At 43.2% G+C, this 20483-nt stretch overlaps 1 protein-coding gene across 6 annotated transcripts in view; it reads right to left on the bottom strand.

Moving 5' to 3' along the window:
- IKZF2 (IKAROS family zinc finger 2) overlaps positions 1-20483 on the bottom strand; it is a 97915-nt gene that overhangs the window by 28348 nt on the left and 49084 nt on the right. For 4 of the 6 annotated variants that reach the window (XM_081929027.1, XM_081929028.1, XM_081929026.1 and 1 more), the window contains exons 4-5: positions 15179-15448; positions 4486-4653 (exon numbers count right to left, since the gene is read on the bottom strand). In XM_081929027.1, the coding sequence (XP_081785153.1) occupies positions 4486-4653; positions 15179-15448 (438 nt within the window). The remainder of the gene's footprint in view (positions 1-4485; positions 4654-15178; positions 15449-20483) is intronic. The other 2 variants (XM_081929029.1, XM_081929031.1) reach the window with 1 other exon arrangement.

The following is a 20483-nucleotide window of genomic DNA, read 5'->3' as shown; positions in this document are numbered from 1 at the left end:
CTTTCAAATGTACCAAACAGCAGTTGGGTTATCCGATTTCTGGTGCACATTCGCTCCAAAAATATTTCATGCTATTTATTTAGTGACAGCTTTAGAAATCAATTCTATCAACTATGACTCACTGAGCTACTGTTATGTAATTAGCATGAACATAAAAAGATAGCCTTTGTTCCGACATATAAGGAAGTGTAAGAAAGCTTATACTGAGCCATATGGATATTTATCTTCAGTCTTTATTCCTGCCAGTAAATTTCACAAGAGGGATCAACACAGCCAAAGTTCCTGTAATCCTGTGCCCCTTGGTTCCACACATTTTTCTGAGAAACTATACCAACCAGAACACTGCCATATTAGATGTGGCCATAAAAGTAAAACATGTGTAGTGGTGGCACTATTGAGAAGGAACATGAACCGATGAGGACTCTGAAGTCATCATCTGAGGCCCTTTTTCTGCCCAAGAGTCTTGAATAGTGGCAACATGAGTAAAGGCCTTTTCTGCAGTGGCTCCCTGATTGTGGAATGCTCTCCCCAGGCAGGTTTGCTTGGCATCACCATTATATATCTTTGGATGCCAGACAAAAACATACCTCTTCTCCCAGGCCTTTGGGTAATTTAACAATCTATGGCATTTTAATCTCTCTCTCTCTCTGTGTGTGTGTGTGAATGTTTTTGTTTGTTGTTACGTTATGCATTTTTTGTGATTTTGTATTGTAAACAGCCCTGTGATCTTTGGATGAAGGTCAGTATAGAAATTTAATAAATAAATAATCAATATATTTGCTTGGAGACTGTTTTGGGGTGGATGGGAACAGTTTGAGGCAGCAGAGGAAGGTATATTAGTTAGGCTAATATCCCAATGGCTTTTGACATTGACACCTGTGAGATTAGCTCTTGAGTGGCAATGTTGCCTTAATTTCCTTGATTTTTAAAACAGGGATGGGGATTTATGGCCCCCTTGAAGGTGTTGTACTACAACTCCCATCACCCCCCCCCCAAATACAGATAGTTTTAAAATACAAGAAACAGATTTTTGTATTTTGCCAGACATTTGGTTGATGGGTCTTTATTCTTCTAGTTAACAAATCTGCTGGTTGTTCTGCAGTTTACGGAATTTAGTAAGTGATTTTATCTATATCTATGCAAACACAAGCCTCAACACACACATATTCATGCTGATTTTAGCTGCATGTAAGCCACCTTAACCTGCATCTTGTAGGAAATGTGGATATAACTAATAAATAACTAATGAATTTTTACCAAAACAGTTGGAGAATGGAGACTTTTAGCTTGAGTTAGCTGTAAGCAGTTCGAAAGCACGTCAAAGTGCAAGTAGATAAATAGGTACCACTCCAGCAGGAAGGTAAACGGCATTTCCATGCGCTGCTCTGGTTCGCCAGAAGCGGCTTAGTCATGCTGGCCACATGACCTGGAAGCTGTACACTGGCTCCCTCGGCCAATAAAGCAAGATGAGCGCCGCAACCCCAGAGTTGGTCACGACTGGACCTAATGGTCAGGGGTCCCTTTACCTTTATATTTGTGTGTGCATGTGTTTGTAATTCAGTTTTATAACTTGCTGTTGTTAGCTACCTGGAAGAAAAGGAGGGATGCAAATGTTTAGATTTTTAAAAAACTTTTGTAAAGTTAAGCCAATGCTTCAGAAGTGGACTTGAGGCCCTTAAAACGCCAACAGCAACGTTAGAACACTAGGAATTCCCAGGATATAACAAAGGGGATGGGAAGAGAGAGACCTCCTGTGACCTTTGGTACTGATGGGAGTATGGGCATCTTGATCACTGTGGAGTGAGGGTTAGGGACTAAGTCCATATGATTACCACATAAATATGTTTATGAGTCTCCAATAAGGTTTCTTTCTCTGTCCATTTCAGTATTTTAATTCTTCTCTGCTTTGATGTATGTCACCCTCAAACAACTGCCTTTGCCCAGGCCTCCAATGCTCATTTAGCACTGTAAGGACCACAGCCCTACATTTAATTATGAAAATATAAATCTTTTATTTTATAAAAGATCCACACAAAAATTGGTCAGTGATTCAGTGATAGACCGTTCCCCATCTCATCCTCAAACACTGGATTTGTGTACAAGTCTGTTTGATATTCAGGATAGCCTTCACATGGGGTAAAGACCACCTGGGAGAAACTTAAAGGTAAAGATTGTCAGGTTTACATTTCTTGGTACCGAAAGTATTCGCTTAAAGTGTAGAGATTTTTCCTATTCTAATTAATTCTAGAGGGTTCTGAAAGCTTCTCTGTGTGATACAAGCTGGTACAAGCTAGAAGTTTCTAGAAGCTTCTATTCTGCCTGGAAACAAGCAGAAGGTTCCTAATAATAGGCCATAAGGAGCCTGGGTTTCACTTTCTGTCTTTCTTTCTGGCATGGTGGTCTGTACATAGTACTAAGTGTATGTTTTAGACTTACTGAAGTTTAAGTTAAGTCTGATGAAACTGGATTTCTTATGGACTGTGCCAATCCTGAAGAATTTGATTTGTGACTGTTACGCTCATTTACCTTCAGTAATAAACTCTGCTGAATGAAGTTGATTACCTCTGAGTTGTTTTTTGGGGAACCCGGCATCATGTTTATGGTTTTACTCTGCTAACAATATGTTGAGGTCTGCTCTGATCAGTATGGAGCAGAATCCATGACAAAGATATCATGAAGAAAGGAATGTTTAAGCCATTCATAATTTGAGTAGTGGAATAGTTTCCCATAGTGAGAGAAAATACTACCTATTTTAACACCTATTCAAAATGTAAGATGTGGAATCTACCCAAGAGAAACAATTTCTAGAAGGGGTCCTGTGCTGGTCTCTTGAAGCAAACACAGCAGTTTTGCGGCACTGTAAAGACTAACTTATTTATTATAGCTTAAGCTTTCATGAACTAGTCCACTTCATCAAATGCATGAAGTGTTATTGTGAGTAGCAGGCACTTTTAAACATGATTGTGGTGAGTTAATTGTAAACAGCAAGATCAGAAGAGGAAGGAATTAGGTAATTATCGCTTGGTGTACCTTTTTGCAAGCAGAAACTGGACCATGGTAATTTGACGTTCAACTTCTGACACAAGAAAATACATTCTCTGTGCCAGTTTAGGATGAAATTTCAAAATCAAAAGGCAACATAGGCCAACTGTTTTGTTATGATGATGTTATCCCCTGTGTACTGGAATATACACCTGCACCTGAGTAGTCTGTTGCTTAGATGATTTATTTCTTCCTGCAAAGCTTCGTAACTTTTTCCTATGTTGTAAATACCATGATTTCCTTTGATGTTAAAACTTAAAACATTATTTCTATTTTAAAACAAATGTTTATCATTATCAGTGACAAAGTGATCTAGAAGACAGAGGGTCCAACCTAAACTTGCTAGAGACGCTCCTTAAATGTATTCTCTATCTTAGCTGTACGAAACAGATCTTTAGGGTTAAACAGCTGGGGTTTGGTTTATGACTTTCCACATCTAGTGGGGAATCTTCTGAAGACTTTCCATTTCTTAAAACATAACGAACACTCACAATATTCTATTTCTAGTTCTTCAACAGTAATTTGAAATACCTAGTCAAGTTTCCAACGCCTAACAGTTGTGTCTTACATCTCGCATACACATCAATAACCTCTCAGTTGTAGGACAGATCAGAAAAACTAGCTTGGGAAGGTTTTGGACCTCTGCGTTTTTCTGATACTTGGGGATTACTGAATCACAGATAATGGTGGGCTTAACACCTGAAGTGCTGAAGTTACAAAAAAAAAAATATTCTGGTTGACATTATCCAGGCCTGGAACCATGGGGTCGGGGGTGGGGCACAGAAAGCTTGTCAAGAGTATCCATAGAAGTCTGTTTAAAATAATGTATCTTCCTTTGGCCTAATGGAATCAATTTGCCTTGGAACCATTAAGCTGACATCATAATTTGGTGGATCCATTATTGTGCCTGTCCAATTTATGTGTGAAGGGCACAGAAACACAGTTTTTGCAGCATTCAAGACTGTGGAAATTTTAGCCACACTCAGAAAACCATAGATTGGCTTAATAAGCTGAAGTATGGATAAGCCATTTGCCTGCACGCAGAGTCCCTTCTTGCTCCCTTTGAGCTCTGACCAAGAAGCAGTGCTTGCTTTTTTGTAACAAATACATAAATGACACCTGGCTGCCTCCAGATCAGTAAGCAAATCAGTAGGACGAAGGAGCCACAGGTAAAAGGCCACGCCTTGGCCAAATTCAATCCCTGGCATTGCTGGCTTAAAAGGATTGCAGGCAGTGGATGTGGGCAAGATCCACCCCCAATACATGAGGAGCTGCCATTTTAGTAACTCAGCAATCCAGGCCACTGTGAAAGAGAATCCTGACTGAAATCCTGAACAGACACTGTCAGTCAGTATAGATAATAACTCACTATAAGGTAGCTAGTGATGTATGTTCAGTACTTTTAAAAGCAGTGCAGTTAAAGAGCAGGCACTGTAGACTCACCCGAGTGTGTCCTGAGGTGTCCTGTGAGGGCATCCCTTCTCCGGCAAGCATAGCTACAGAAGGGACATTTGAACGGTTTCTCCCCAGAGTGTAATTTGATGTGCCTCAGTAGATTCCCCTTCTGTGTGAAGGAAGCTCCACATTGGTTACAGTGAAAGGGACGTTCACCTGCAGTGGAGAAGACAACGGAGAAAAGGTCTGAGAAACCATGGCCAACAAATATACATGCCCAATCTCCCAATATTCAAACAAGGGTGCTCTCATAAATATAATATCTGAGACAATGAAATCCAGGAAAGCTTCGAATCTACCCCTCCTGAAATGCTACATAATAGTAGAGAAAAAACTTTCAGCACCAGCAGCAGGCGCACACTTTGGTAATATGGCACCCTGGGTGAGGACCAAATCACAAACCCATTTCTTATTTTCACAATAATTCATTTTGGTACTGTTGCTTTTTAACGGATCTTCTCCAAATATAGTGTCAGGAGCTGGAGTCAGGAGCAGGTCAGCAATAAAATACTCTTCATTCAAAGAAACCAAAACAATTCAGGCCTAGTGATCACAGCAACTCTTCCCAGCAGGTCTTGCCCCAATGAGGCAGTTGCAAGGACTGAAGGTCACCACTCTCTAAGGCTCCCCCCCCCCCGATCCTTCCCCAGCAACCTAACGCTCCTTCGTCTTGTCTCTCTTTGCTCCCCCGTCTTCATTCCACTTTGTGTTTTGGGAGACCAGGGAGGTCAACAAAACAGGGATACACTTATGTGGGACACTTCTGTGGCCACCATTTATGTTTTATCACCATAGCTGGAGCTACCAAATAATTATGCAGTCCCACCCACCCATACTCATTTAGACCACATGTGATCAGCAGAGTCAGCAGCCATTGGTTTATTAATAGTTATTTATAAAAAATTTTATCCTGCCCTTCATCCCAAAGGAGTTCAGGGCAGCAAACACAGAAATAGTAAAACAAATAAAATATCTACAAACAATTCCAATACAGATGCAAATAGGGAAAGAACTCTACTATAAAAAGCTTGTTGGGAAAGGAAGGCATTCAGAAGACACCAAAGAGACACTACATCTGTCTAATATTGAACAGGTGGGAATTCCAAAGGGTTGGTACCACAACACTAAAGGCCAGATTCCTAGACTGTGCAGAGCAGACACCCTGATAAAATGGACTGCGCAGGAAGCCCCGCCTGCAGAGCACATGGATCATTTGGGAGTACAAGGGGAGGGAATGTCTTTCAAGCATCCTGACTGAAAGCTGTATAGGGCTTTATATATGTATTCAGACAAACGCAGGTATACCACAATGGGCAGAGCCACACCATACATTTAAAGAACTATGAGTGCTCATTTAAAGCATATCAGTTCCCCCAAAGAATCCTGCGAACAGTAGTGTCCCTCTCACAGCTATATACTACAGTTCCATGATTCTTTGTGCTCAGTCATGTGCTTTAAATGTACGGTGTGGATCTGCCCACTGTCTAAAGCACACATGAGAGATTTCCTGTACTGACTTCATAAATATGGCAATTAAGTTGTTCCATATAACAGTCGTGCTTGCATTATATTGCAGCTGATGGACATTTTTCTCTATAAAGACTACATTTTTCTTATACACAGATAACATGTAAAGTGCAGCCTGCACATTGCCAAAGAAGTCTCTCTCACACACAACGATGCCACAAGGTGTTTGACAAGCAAATAGATGCTGAACTCAGGAACAGAAGGAGGCAACATTTCTGCTTATTGTTGGGTTGTTTACATTTAAAGCGGCTCAATAGCTGGGTAGGCTAACAATGAAGCACCTTCAAGTTTCTGAGCAGTAAAGCCCTGATTATTGATAAACAAATGACAGAATTCAGCTACAATTTTACACACGCCTACCTATACACATATAACTCCATGGGACTTACTTCTGAGTAGACATTGAGCCTAGGATTGAGCTTAGTTCTTAAAAGTTAAGGCTAAATTGTAAATGTAGATCTTTTAAATTCAGCAAATTCCAGAGTCAGTATTCATTATTCTACCTCAGCTGGAACTTTCAGGGTAGCCAGATTTCCCTCTCATCTGACAGAATGCTTTAATGACTCATGTCAGAGTCATCCCCATCATTTCCCCCTTCTCCCATATGTCATCTGCAGAATAGTCATTTAAAACTACCTTAATAGGGAGATTAATGAGCTTAACTGAGCAAGTGGATTAATGCTTTAATATTCTCAATCAGGTTTCCAACAGTCATACCCTGATAGCGCACATTTGCCTTCAAAGGGAAACCTTTATGCCTGCCTAGAAGATCTGAACTGGGAAGCATCATGTTGTGCTGAGCAGACCAGGGAAATCTGAAGCGAGATTCATCTTGACCCTGAGGCCCTCTAAACCCTAAGACCCATATCAATGTGTGGCTGGGCGGGTGGTTGCTATCATTAGCGGGTGGGGAAGTAAAGACTGCATAGGCTCATTTCCTTTTATAGCTGCCTCATATATTCCAAGGCTTGGTACTGGAATACCAACCTTGGTCTAAACCCTGGTTCACATCAAGCCCTGCTGACCAGGGAAGCCTAGCCAGGCTAAACCAGGCCTTCAGATTTCCTGTGCTGATTTGTTTCATGCCCTGATCAGGCAATTTGTGCAGCACCCATCTTGAGTACTACCTTCCATATAAATAAAGGCCTTCTGAATCTAGTGAAACTATTTGCCCTTGCTAAAATAATGATCCACCTGAAGTAGTGTTAGAGCAAGGGATGCACATAGCTTTGCATAAACTTTCATAGAATCCACCTTCCACCTAGGTTTCAGTCCACCTTCCACCTCGGTTTCAGTCGTCACAACGGAATGTCATTGTAGGGGGTTGAGCTAGATGGCCCTTGGCGTCCTTTCCAGTGCTACAATTCTATGATCCTCTGACCTCAACTATATTGCTTGACTGCAGCTTGCTCTCACAACAATTTGCCCCAGTATGCAAGAAGGAGAAACACACACAGGGAAAATGGAAATGGCACTAACTATGAACTACGGCAGAAGTTTTTTAACTGTGGTCGCCAAACTGGCGCCCAGAAATCTCTTCTATAAGCTCCACAACAAAAGCCTGATTCTCACCAATGAACAAAATCTGAGTCCAGGCTGTAGCATTTCAAGCTACAGCTGTGGCTCACACAGAGCTGAATGCTCGTTAACACACCCACCCTACACCCACACCCATAATGTAGAAAACTAGCATGTGAGGGAGAAGGATCCAGACCAGACTTCTTCAAACCCTATTGCAGAGACATGTTTTACATGAAAGAGTCACATGAGTCCTCATCTGCATATGACACAGTCCATATGCACAGACCACCTCTGTGAGAACTAGGCCAAAGAATACCTTAAGTATTCAGTGACAATATTACCTGATTACTGTACCTGGCTATTGCAATCATGAAAAATTCTATAAAGTAGGCTGTGCAATGCAAGTCTTTGAGTAATCAAGAAGTTAAGTTGAAAAGTGACAAATCTGATTTGGTACTCCTGTGAAACAAACTGTAGAACAGCAGTTTTACATGTTGTCTACAGTTTCACATCCTTCTGTAAATAAAACTTCTTTGATGAATGATGGTCCACAGAAAGCTTGCATTTCGTGATCAATGATTGTAAAGGCTACGTCAAAGCATTTTGGAAATGATAAATGGATTAAAAGCCCTTTGCTGGGAGTAGTGGTTTTAAAGGAGAAAAAGCAAGAAAAGGGGGAAGGGAAGGTCTTGCCAATTTTAGATAGGTTTTTGAGATCATGATATGTTATACAAGTTTTCGATTTTTCTTATAAGCCTTCTTGCGAATTACCATCCTGTGCATCAGTTTCTTAACAGAACAATGTGTGTGTTGGGGGGGGGAGGGGTGCTGATTTGTCTCACATATGGAGCACAAATCCACTGCACAGAGAATCTTAGGCCTCAGCCCAAATGACCCCTGATTTTTACAATCCCACTTGGGAAAAGGGGAGGAATCCCAGACCTTAGATGGGAATGTTTCCTAAGCTCACAATCAGGAAATCAGTTTAGAATTTGTGAAACATTCATAAGTTACGGTCAAAGCCCAGAAATAACATTGATAGCACCCTAAAGATTAAAATGTGTTGTGTTATAACCTTCCCTCGGCCACAACTTCATTATGCACAATTCAGGTGTTGCTCCTAGACAATAAGGCAAATTAAGACCAATTTACAGATTCAAATGAATGAAAAAGGTAATCTTTTCAGAAATTACCATTATGGGTTGCACTGGAGGCTCAGGGTCACTGTGAGTTTGCATGTTCGGATCTCAAAACAACCAAAACAAACACAAACAAACAACAACAACAACCCCACGCCACCTACAGAAAACAACAAGCTGAATCTTTCTTCCTAACATTTCAGTTCACTATTCAGAAAGAGGGATTTACCCCTATGGGACAGAATTCAAACATGCAATCTCCTCCTGCCCCAACCTGTGGGCTGAACTAGTACAGTCCAGAAGAAGCATTATCACTTGATTTGGTTTATGGTATAAAGTGATCAAGGTATAAGATTGGTTTTTGTACCTACATATGTACCTAAAGCCCTATAAAATGAAGAGCAAGGTGGAAGGTTCAAAAAGCTAACCAGGAGTGTACACGAGTCTTTTCAGGAGCATCCTTTCTCATAACTATTCCTCATCTTCATGCGTAGCTTTCATGAGAATGTAGTTTCAAGATCCAGTAGAGCAGCATCATAGTCATACGGCTTGCCCCTGGCTCAGGGGATATTTCAGGCTCCTGCTCAACCTTAAGCTTTCATTCTTTAATTTTTTTAATCAAGGATTAAATAACTTCCTGTATGTTAGGCTATCTGCTTTTATGGCCTGCCTGTTCTGAAATTACTCTCTGCCCCTAGTGGCTCCCACCTCACAAAATCTCTGGCTAAGAGCCAGGAACAGCCACTTGTGCTGTAAGTCCCCCTACAACAGGAGTAGGGAAGTTCTGGTCCTCCAGATATTGTTGGACTTCAGCTCCCATCAGTCCCAGCTAGCGTGGCCAGTGGCTGGAGATGATGTGAATGGTAGTCCTCTGATATCTGGAGGGCCACTGGTTTAGTTCCTGCTTTAGTTCCCTCATCTGCACAACCATCAAAGGCACAGGAGACCTGTCCTCTTTGCGTTTGCCCTTTCCCCCTGTGTACAGTAGGGTTAGAATTTACAGTCTGAAATTTAGCCTGTTCCCAAGGGCTCTAGATGGAGGAGTGAAATCTTAGGCTGAAGGACCTGAATGAGAGTGAAGGGGTATAAGCTGCATAGCTTGAGAGTTTCTGCTATTCATTACACACACACATGGCCCTCACGCCTCCAGAACAAGACCCCAAACACATTCAGGTTTTTTCCGCCACCAGGAACAATTATCTGCATCAACCCAACTGACCCCTCAGCACTTTTCATCCTCCAGATGCTCCAGGCACCACTCCTTCCCCTCCCATGCTCCATTCTCTGCCCCCCTGAATCTGAGCATCAGATGACTGGGAGCTTCAAACATCTACACAGCTCTGAGTCTGCTGGGCAATGCTTTTAGTGAGCTTCCTTTTTAAAAAGAATGAAATACTATGCTTGGATACGCACCAACACGTATTTATTTAGACCAACTATTTTGTAGGGTTTGGCAGCCAAGTTTTGTGGTATGGAACAGTTTCACAAAAGGCCAAGAAGTAATTCATGGTGCACATTAATATCATTCCCAAAAAGGCTAGCCAGCTAATTATACTTCCCAGTCACAATTTATGCTTACTTATCTGCTTACTTTGCGCCTCTTACATCACAAGAACTGTATCCAGCAGATGAGGTAAGGTATTTTTATTTATTTTTTAAATAAAGTTAAGCTGTTCCTCCCCTCCGCACCTTTCAGTTTTTATTCTCATGCTGTTTGATGCACCACAGGCTTATCAGTATGTTTTTTGGTGCTTATTTGCAAGGAGATTTTAATGCATCAAAATAACATATCCAGTGTTTTAGAAGATTCAAAGCATTAGAATTATTTCAGGCCAGGTCAAAAGAGGTGGTAAAATGGGCTGTACCACTTCAAACTGTGGGGTGGGGTGAATACCATTTCTGAATGTTCCACTTGGTAGAATTACTCCCTACAAGTAAGAAATGGAGTAGACTGGGTAGAAACAATTGTACGTACTGGTTTTTAATTGTGCAGTGTTTTTTCTTATAGGGGTCATTTTTTTAAGGGATCACAATTGCTTTTTGTACAAGTCTATTCTACCTCCTGACAACTCCATCACCACAGTGTTGGTGCTGACCTTTAAAGCCCTAAACGGCCTCGGTCCAGTATATCTGAAGGAGCGTCTCCTCCCCCATCGTTCTGCCCGGACACTGAGGTCCAGCTCCGAGGGCCTTCTGGCGGTTCCCTCACTGCGAGAGGCCAAGTTACAGGGAACCAGGCAGAGGGCCTTCTCGGTAGTGGCGCCCGCCCTGTGGAACGCCCTCCTACCAGATGTCAAAGAGAACAACTACCAGACTTTTAGAAGACATCTGAAGGCAGCCCTGTTTAGGGAAGCTTTTAATGTTTGATGTATTACAGTATTTTAATATTTCTTTGGAAGCCGCCCAGAGTGGCTGGGGAAGCCCAGCCAGATGGGCGGGGTATAAATTATTATTATTATTATTATTATTATTATTATTATTATTATTATTCTATGTCATGCGTAGACTCTGCCTGAGTGATCCTTACAACTGTCCTATTAGAGGTAACAACATGATTATCCCACGTTGGAGATTCAGCTTTACCTTTTATAGGTACCATTTCGAAACATGTACTGGAAAACCTCCCCCGCCTCCCCCATAAAAAAGGAAACTTCCATATAATAAAACAGCTAAGCAACATCTGGGGTCAGCCAAAGTAGAGAACAAAGCTACACACAGAAAGAGAAGTCATTTCTATATGCTTGAGAACATCTGAATAGCCAATGCATCACTGCCTTTTCTCAGAGAGGGAACAAGCACTATTCCTCAATATAGGAACTCTAATGGCTCTAACAAAAGGACAGTGTCTTATGTAATCTCTTTCTCTTTCTTTTTTGGGTCACAATGCTATGGGGCGGAGAGTGGAGAGCCAACAACTCTGCAGTGCCTAAAGTGTAAAATGTCCAAATTGTCTCTATATTTGCTGCCACTGTAATAAATCAAATAATGATACCTGTGATTTACCTCCATGTTCAGTTCAGGGTCAGGTACTTTACACTCCCACTCTATGCATGCACACATACACACACATGCCCCTTAAAACATAGGAAATGGCCTTATACTGGTAATTCTAGCCCAGCGTTACCTATTCTGAAAGGCAACAGCTCTCCACGCTCTCAGGCAGAGTTTTCCGCTAGCTCTGCTTCCTGAGATGTCAAGAACTGAATCTTTCTGCATGCAAAGTATGAGCCCTAATACCGAGAGGTGGATCTTCCTCGCTTGCACCAGTCGCACCCTAGTTGCACCTTGTTGAAGACAATGAATTTTTAACAGGATTTTCCCAACTTGTTTTTTCTCATATCCCTCCTATTATCACCCCCAACCTTTTTCGTTTTTGTAATTGTTCTTCTTCCTTGCCTCCTGCTCCCCTTTGCTAATTATTTTTGAATCCGATATGTAGTCATGCCTCAGGCTATATCATGTAGATTTATGAACAGGTTTCTTTTTCAGATGCTGAGTGCTGCCAGGTCATATCACAAGTTAGGTGCCAAGGCCCTCCCGGCAGTGCATGTGCCACCCCACCGACACTCAAGAGCCTGGCAGCGGTTTTGTCTTCTAGCTACTCAGTTAGGGAGAGCCAGGCAGGAGCCCACTTTCCGAGACCCTCCTGCTTCTCTTTGGTGCAGGACTTTGAACAATACGAAAGTTGTTGCTTCTTATTAAACAATCAAACTATTTATTTTTAATGCATAAAAAAGGGAGGGGAGCCTCCCAAGGATGTCATAATCAGCTATTTCTATTCAACATATCTGAACCACTTCTGCCCTACCTTAGAAATCAGTTTTTCCAGGTTTGGATTTACCGTTAGACAAATGCTATTGTGAAAGTCATACTGGGAATATGTCGACTTTGGGGGGCAAACCGAACACCCACACTATCCAACCTATGTTTTATACTGCAGTGCCCGCAGAGCTCAAAACGAAGGTTGCAGTTCTGAGTGCATCTACCAGTATGTAAATTCCACCAACACTAATACAACACACTTCCATGGAAGTATGTTTTGGATTAAACCCAGTTACAAACTCTTGCTCAGCAGACACACCTAAACACAACTGAAACCCAGCAACCTGGTTGCTTTTATCAATAGCAGCGTGCATTTAGAAGGGGGCTCTCTTGGGAGTTCAACAGCCCTTGGTGATTCAGGAGTGGCATTTGCTGTGGCAGCCCCTAAGCTGTGGAATTCTTTCCCCAAAGAAGCACATCTGGCACCTTCATCATACAGCTTTCATATATGCTGAAGACACACCTCTTTACCCTGGCCTTTGACACCAGTGAGAGGTATTTCATGACCGACCTTATTCTTTAGGGCTCCACACTTAATAGTCTCATTATTCATTGCATTTTCTCCTCGCTTACTGCAGCAAATGTCTCGAGGTGACTTACAAAAGCATACATAATACAAAATTTTAAATACATCAGAAATATAAAATAATACTATTGACTTAAAGTGCTCATCCTTCAATAAAACAAAAAGTACAGATCCTACCCTACCCTACTAAAAGATGAACAGCAATCCTGGCTAGGCTACCCTAAATAAGAGCCAAGTGAACAGAAATGTCTTCGCTGGACCCTAGAAGCTGATATTGATGGTGACGGGCATGTTTATGTGATCTAGGACAGTGTTTCCCAACCGGTGTTCCGCGGCACACTAGTGTGCCGCGAGACGTTGCCTGGTGTGCCGTGGGAGGGAGGCGGGCGAGTCGGGCGGCGAGAGGCCTTAGGCGCCCTGCAGAAAGGCGTCCTCTTTGTGGGTGGGTTCTCCCCCCTCCCTTAGCGCATCGTATTTAGTTGGGGATTCTGGAGAGGGGGGCGGGGGCGCGTTGGCCCCGAGCGGAACAGACGCGCCGTCGTCCCCACCTCCCTCTCCTCAGTAGCTCCGAGCCGACTGACTGAGGGTGGGACGCGGCCAGCGGCGTCCTCTCTCTCTCTCTCTCTCTCCGCCTCCCAGCACCGCTTTTCCCGAGGCGGGCGCGCACCTAAGGCTGAATGGGAGCAGCCTGGAGGCTTGGCGGCCTCTCAGCGGCTCATGACGGGCGTCCCCGAGGCGGGAGGTGCTGAGCAGGGGCTCTGTGAGAGGGCGCGAGGGATGCGTGGTGGTGCCTGCGTGCGTGACTTAAGAGGGCGACCTGCTGCCTCTCCTCTCTCTCCCCTCCCTCCCCTCATGGGCACGGAGTCCCCGGCACAGCTTGGCGCTACTACAGCTACAGCTGCTCCTGCTTGGATGAAGGCGGCTGCTTCTTCCTAACGCCCAGCCTCTGAGGGACCGCAGTCTCCCGCCTTTTTTTTTTTTTTGGCGGGATGCTGAGGTAAAGGATCCCCTCGCGCGCGGGCGGGCATCTCTTTGGGCAGGGCGCGTGTGGAGGCTTAAGGTGGGGAGTGTGGAGGGGTTGCCGCTTGCGAGGGGAGGGTTCATATTGTATTGGGCTGCGGTGTGGGTGACACGGCTCTGCAATGGCCAGCCCGCGGAGGAACATTGAGTTGGAGCATTTCGAGGAGAGGGACAAAAGGCGCACTGAATAAAGTATTTTATAATTTTTCATATTTCTGTTTACTTACTATTTCATAATAAAGTAATTATAAAATACTTTCTTTGTGTTTATTTGATTCCTATTAAAGAGAGTTACTTTATATATAGTCAATATAGGCACAGAGTTAATTTTTTAAACATTTTCTAATGGTGGTGTGCTTCGAGATTTTTTTCATTAAACAAGTGTGCCTTTGCCCAAAAAAGGTTGGGAAACACTGATCTAGGAAGCAGGCATGGTCCTGCTACTTCCCTGGAAGTCTGGGGAGGAGGTGAGCTTACAAAAGGGTTTAGTCAAAGAAAATGGGAAAAACAGCAGAGGCAAGCAGATGCTCTCTGGCCAATGTACTATTTGCGTTTTTCTAGGCTTTTCACAAATATGAATTGTTGAGTCCAACATAATTTCAAGCCATCCACTGGGTTCCCCAGTGTATTCAGACACCTCCAAACATGGAAGCTAATAGTTGGTATCATGGCTGATAGCTACTGAAAGACCTAGCCACCATAAAGGCCAGTCACTTTGCCATGTGAGAGATGTCCTGATTTTAGCAAAGACTCTTACTTACACTTTGGTGTGAGCTAAATGACTTGAGAAACAGGAGGTGAGGGCTTTGTAAAGCTACTGAAAAAAGGGAGGTCAACTTTTCAAGAGCTGGCTTAGGATGTCCCTTCATAGTGAAGGACATTTGGCAGGGGAATTTTTTTCTCTCAAATGCATTCATTACCGTGAAGTAGGTAAGTCTAGAAATCTGTGCTGTTAACATTCTCCCCAATTAGTCAACAGACTGACATGTTTTGAAAGGATTTTTGAATATATTCCTTACTGCACTTGATTATCATTGGTGAATCAAGAAATGCAAGAGAACAGATGTCAGGTAATATCAACATCAGATGCCAAAGGCAGTCATCACGTTTTCTTTCAGCTGCTTACCAGTGTGACTCCTTTTATGTACCATAAGCACATTGGGCCCAATGCAAACCATGCCACAGACGTCACATTTCAGTTTACCATTCGGAAGCCGGATTCCTCCCTCGCCTGACAGCTCCTGAATTTTTCTGTTCTCCACCATCTCGTGGTTCTCAGTAAGGGGCTCTTCCAAGCTGCTCCCTTCATTATGACCCCTGATCCCATCGTCCCGCCTCAGGGGCTTCCTGTCAGAATCCTCATCATCACTTTGCATTTCTAGCTTTATGGAATTTGCTGCGAATAAATAAATAGCACATTAAGAAAATAAACTTTTGTTTCATTAGCGACTGTAATAAAGAGCAACAATACTGCTGTGTTAGTTTTAGATACTAATTTCAAAAAGGTTCACAGGACATCTTCCATTTCCTGCAACCTTTGTTTAACTTGAAAGTTTGCTGATCTGCTATAATGGCCCAACCAATCAGGAAACAGAAATACAAAGCAGCAAATGTGGAACACATTGTGTGCATAGTCATGTAAGCAAGTCAAGAACTGACACAGCAGGCCCCCAAGTAGCAGTTGTTGCTATATAATATTAATACTCATTGTTAGCTATTGTTATCCTGAGATGAAGGGCAGAATGGAAATGTAATAAATACACAAATAAAAAAAAGAATTTCAGCACCATCTGTGTACATATTGCTTTACAAAGAACAATGCTGATAAGTCTCTATCCCATAGCAGTCAAAGTTATGGTCAGCAAGATGTCATCAAGGCATGTCAAGGCTCTGAGCAATTCAGAATTACAAGACCCCTCTGCTCTAGTGTTTGAATTGGCCAACTAGACACAGGAACTAGACAGGACCAGCAAGCCCTCTCCCACCCAGATGCGTTCTACCACTCCACTGGTATCTCCTGCCCCAGTGCTGTGCTGCCTGGGACAGTAATTGTGTGAAGGCTCCCCTTGACCACATAGGAAGCTGCCTTATATGGGGCCAGATCATTGGTCCAGCTAGCCCCAAAGTATCTACTCTGGCTAGCAGTGGCCAATGGATGACAGAGGCATGACTACAAGGTTTCAGACAGAAAAGCCATTCTGAACCTCTTTTAAGTGAACCTGCTGCACCCAAAGCACATGGCAGCCTCTCCCATAGGAAATATGTAGCATCACTCAAAGCTGAACTCTCTTCCAGTACTGGACTTGAACTATTAGAGAAGCTTCCCCCGCCCAACCCCAGCTGCCCCAATAAATAAAACAAGATGCAGGTGTAGAAGAGGGGCTGCTTGACCCTTAAAGCCTTTTGCACTGAAAGTGTTTTTGCCTAAAAGTTAATTATTTATTTAACTAACTAACTAAGGAAAGATTACCTAACTAAGCAAAGAATTGTGTGCCTAGTGAGAAGGCAAGCAAAGGCATATTTTTCTTGGGAACATACATTTGTATTTTGCTCCCAACGTTGTTCCCAAACTTTTTGTTATTTAAGAAATGAGGTTGGGGTGGGGGCATCTGACTCCTTAAATAACAAAAGGTTTGATTTTCAGAAGAGGAAGCCCTGCTGACAACAGAGCTGACATGAAAAGTGTATTAGCAGCAGCATCTTGACTTCACCTGTGATATTAAGCGCTCCCTTCTGAACCCTGGCGAGAATCCAGTTGGATCCGCTTGTAAAAACCAGCAAAACAAAAGATTGCCAGTTAGCTTTGAAGTACAGCCTTTCACACACGCAGATTGTTTGAACGCAGTGCATTGTAAGACTCCCACACGCTTGAGGAATAACACGCTTGAGGTCTCATGCTCCACTGCAAATCACCTTGGTCACTAAGCAAAGTTGTGCACACAGTTTTAAAAATGTCCATCCTCCCCTTTCTCAGTCCTTACCATTGTCAGGAGCCTGCCATTAGAGCTTGTTGCTGTGTGAAGATTTCCTCTCCATCTGGGACTAAGAGAAGAATTGCAGGTCTCCAAGGAGGGAAATGCTGCTACAGCAGGGATCTCCTCAGCTCTTGACAAGTAGCCCTGCTACTTAGGGAATTCCCTCTGCTTTAGCATTACTTCATACACACACAGGCACACACACAGAGAAAGAGAGAGAGACGAGGGTCTTATTTATTTGAGGTACAGCTACTAAGCACTTTGGGGTTCATCTGGTGGTAATGGGGGAGGTTTTAGCATCTTCTGAATCACTGGGAAGTCACTGTGCTCAACTGTGGCTGGATCAAGACCAGAATTATAGTCTTTACATTCAGGATACAATTCTATCAATGCTTACCTGGAAGTAAGCCCCATTGAACTCAATGGGATTTACTTCCTAAACATGTGAATTTTGTTGCACTCATTATTATCTGGTTGACCCTGTTTGGTTGAAGAAGAGGAAGAAGAAGAAGAAGAGGAAGAAGAAGAAGAAGAGGAGGAAGAGGAGGAGGAGGAGGAGGTGTGAGACCGTGACTAACCCAAGGCCACCCAACGGCCTGGTTCACACCTACTGGGACTGAGTGAACATGCAGGCTCAAGGAGAGGCGCTGCCAGTGGTCCTTTCTGCTGCCGCTTTTCTTGAGCAAAGCCACAGTTTGTCTTAGAGTGTTGTCCAAACCCAGACTGCATACACACCATGCATTTAAAGCATATGACTTCCCCCAAAGCATCCTAGGAACTGTAGTTAAGGGTGCCGAGAATGGTAACTTTGTGAGAGGTAACCACAGTTCCCAGGATTATTTGGGGAAGCAAAGTGCTTTAAATGTATAGTGCGCATGCAGCCCCAGCCCCACGCTTGTTTTTAATGGTGAGCGCTAACAAAGAACAAACTTTGGCTCAAGTCATAGTTCAGAGTTTGGCTTGGCTTGGGGCAGCAGCAAGAATGAGCAGGGGATAAGTAAAGTGGCTGAAAGTTTCTCGCCAGGGGCCCAGACCTTTCTTATCTGGAAGTTCTGGAAGCTATGGCCGGCCTTTTCCCGCCTGGTCTGGGAGGCCCTTACTGACTCAAAACTACAAAAGCTGAGGCTGCTGAACAGACTCTTGGGCTGGGCTGGGGATAGGGGGTTGCTGTTATTGATACTTTTTGTATTTTTATATCTTATGATTTAGGTGGAAATGTTTCAATTTTGTTGTGCACTTTTTGTTGTGTTTTATTTATCATTTATGACATTTTTTGTTATTATGTGAATCTTGTCATGAGCAAGCTTTTAACTATGGAAAGGCTGCAGACAGATAAAGTATGATGCTACATTTCTGCTGCCTCCCTCAACTCAGTTTTGGGTTAGAGTGTTGTGTGAACAACCAGGGGAAACATTGATGATGCTAAACAGGGTAACCAAGGTCACATTTTTTATTTTCATTCATCCCATAACAGAATTCAGGCACTTATTCAGAGAAGTGAGTGCTGCTCCTGAGTCTAATGTAAATGAAAAACAGAATTTACCAACAACATAAAAGTTCAGTCTAAAATTCAGGACAACTTGTTCTCACTGGCTGCACGTGGATGTCAAAAGCCACTACAAACATGACTGAACCTCATAACCATAGAACAGGCATAGGCGAACTCCAGCTGTTTCGGGACTACAACTCCCATCATCCCTAGCTAACAGGACCGGTGGTCAGGGATGATGGGAGTTGTAGTCCCAAAACATCTGGAGGGCCGAGTTCGCCTATGCCTGGACATCCAGTCTGATCCCTTGCTAGAGGTAGAAAATCCAGGCTAGAGCATCCCTAACAGATAACAGTTGTCCAGCCTCTGCCTGTGGTACTTTGCAGAAACCCACAGTACAAATCTCATGAGGAAGAGCTCTCAAACTCTCTACCCCTAGGACATCTGAACATTACTGAGGCCCACCAGTCGCAAATGGGTTAGGTAGGGCAGCCGCAGAACCAGTCACAAAATGGTGGCAGCTGGCAGCAGAGTGTGACATAACTGGTCCTTCTATGCATTTCTCTTCCCTCTTATCACCTTCCTTTCTATTCCTTGCCTAGCTATCTATTTATTTTAACAATAAATATTAACCTTTCATCTTACTTTCTAATTTCCTCCAAAACCACCCTTGCTTCCACTCCCCCCCAAAACGTATCTGTCTCCTGGCCAGCTCTACTCAGCATGCAAGCGATTTCTGGTGCTGGCATTCTTCCAGCCAAAATGCTATGGCAAGGCTAGCGGGTGGTGTGGGCAAGTGGAGGCTGCACTGGGCAGGCTGTGGCACTGAGGCCCACCTGACAGTGGCCCCCGCTTGGCAGCCATAGCATTTAGGTTGAGAAGCACTGCCATCAAGTAAAACAGCAATTATCCAATACTATCCATTGTGCTTGGTCCATCAGTTAGGAGTAGAACTGCCAACGGACTGAGCATCCTATCCGTAGCCACTCTTGCCAGCCCATAAGTATCTAACTATCAGTTGCATCAAAAAACAAAAACACTAAAGAGTTGTCTAAAATTACTAACACCTCGTGAGAAGAGAAGACTCCCTGGAAAAGATCCTGATGTTGGGAAAGATGGAGGACACAAGGAGAAGAGGATGACAGAGGACAAGATGGTGGGACAGTGTTCTCAAAGCTACCAGCATGTGTTTGACCAAACTGCGGGAGGCAGTGGAAGACAGGAGGGCCTGGCCCATAGGGTCATGAAGAGTCAGACACGATTAAATGACTCAACAACAACAACAACAACAACAGCAACAAAATTACTAACAGGGAAATGATAGGGTTAGTCTTTCCAATATTTGGTTCGTGTTAAAGACCCCACTCTCAGACTCTTCTTGTGGTTTCCTCCATTTTCCTATTCAGTTATGTGCTTGCTGGCTCTTTAACAAATAACCTGTGATCTGGGGCCTGCAAAAGTGAGTAAACTCTGCCTTCTTTTGAATAAAATTAATAATAGCAGTGAGAAAATCTGACTGTGTCATCCTATGGAAAAAACAAGGAACTTAATCCGGAGACTGGGAATGGCAGCAATGGGGAGATGGGGCCATCATTTTCTGGCTAATGAAATCATTGATGGAGACAAGCAAAGAGCCATACTTCTCAGTGTATGTGGCAGGAAAACATATTCCCCTTTGAGAAGTTTATTGCAGCCACAATAGCCAGGGGATAAAAGTTTGGCAGAGGTGCAAAAGTTCTTGTCTGAAAACTGTTGTCCAAAGCCAAGTACAATTGTGGAATGCTTCAAATTCCATAGCAGAAAGAGAATAGGCCTGATTTCAATAAACTCACTGAACACTGTTCTTTTGGGAATGTTCTGGAGGACATATTAAGAGGCAGATTTGTTTGTGGAGCTGGTAGTATTAAAACCCAGAACCAATTACTGACAGATAGGGATCTGATTTGAGACAAAGCTGTAAAGGTGGT

This window comes from Podarcis melisellensis, assembly GCF_964234715.1.
Source record: "Podarcis melisellensis genome assembly, chromosome: 1".
NCBI classification, from domain to species: Eukaryota; Metazoa; Chordata; class Lepidosauria; order Squamata; family Lacertidae; genus Podarcis; species Podarcis melisellensis.
This window is presented reverse-complemented; position numbering and strand designations above follow the sequence as displayed.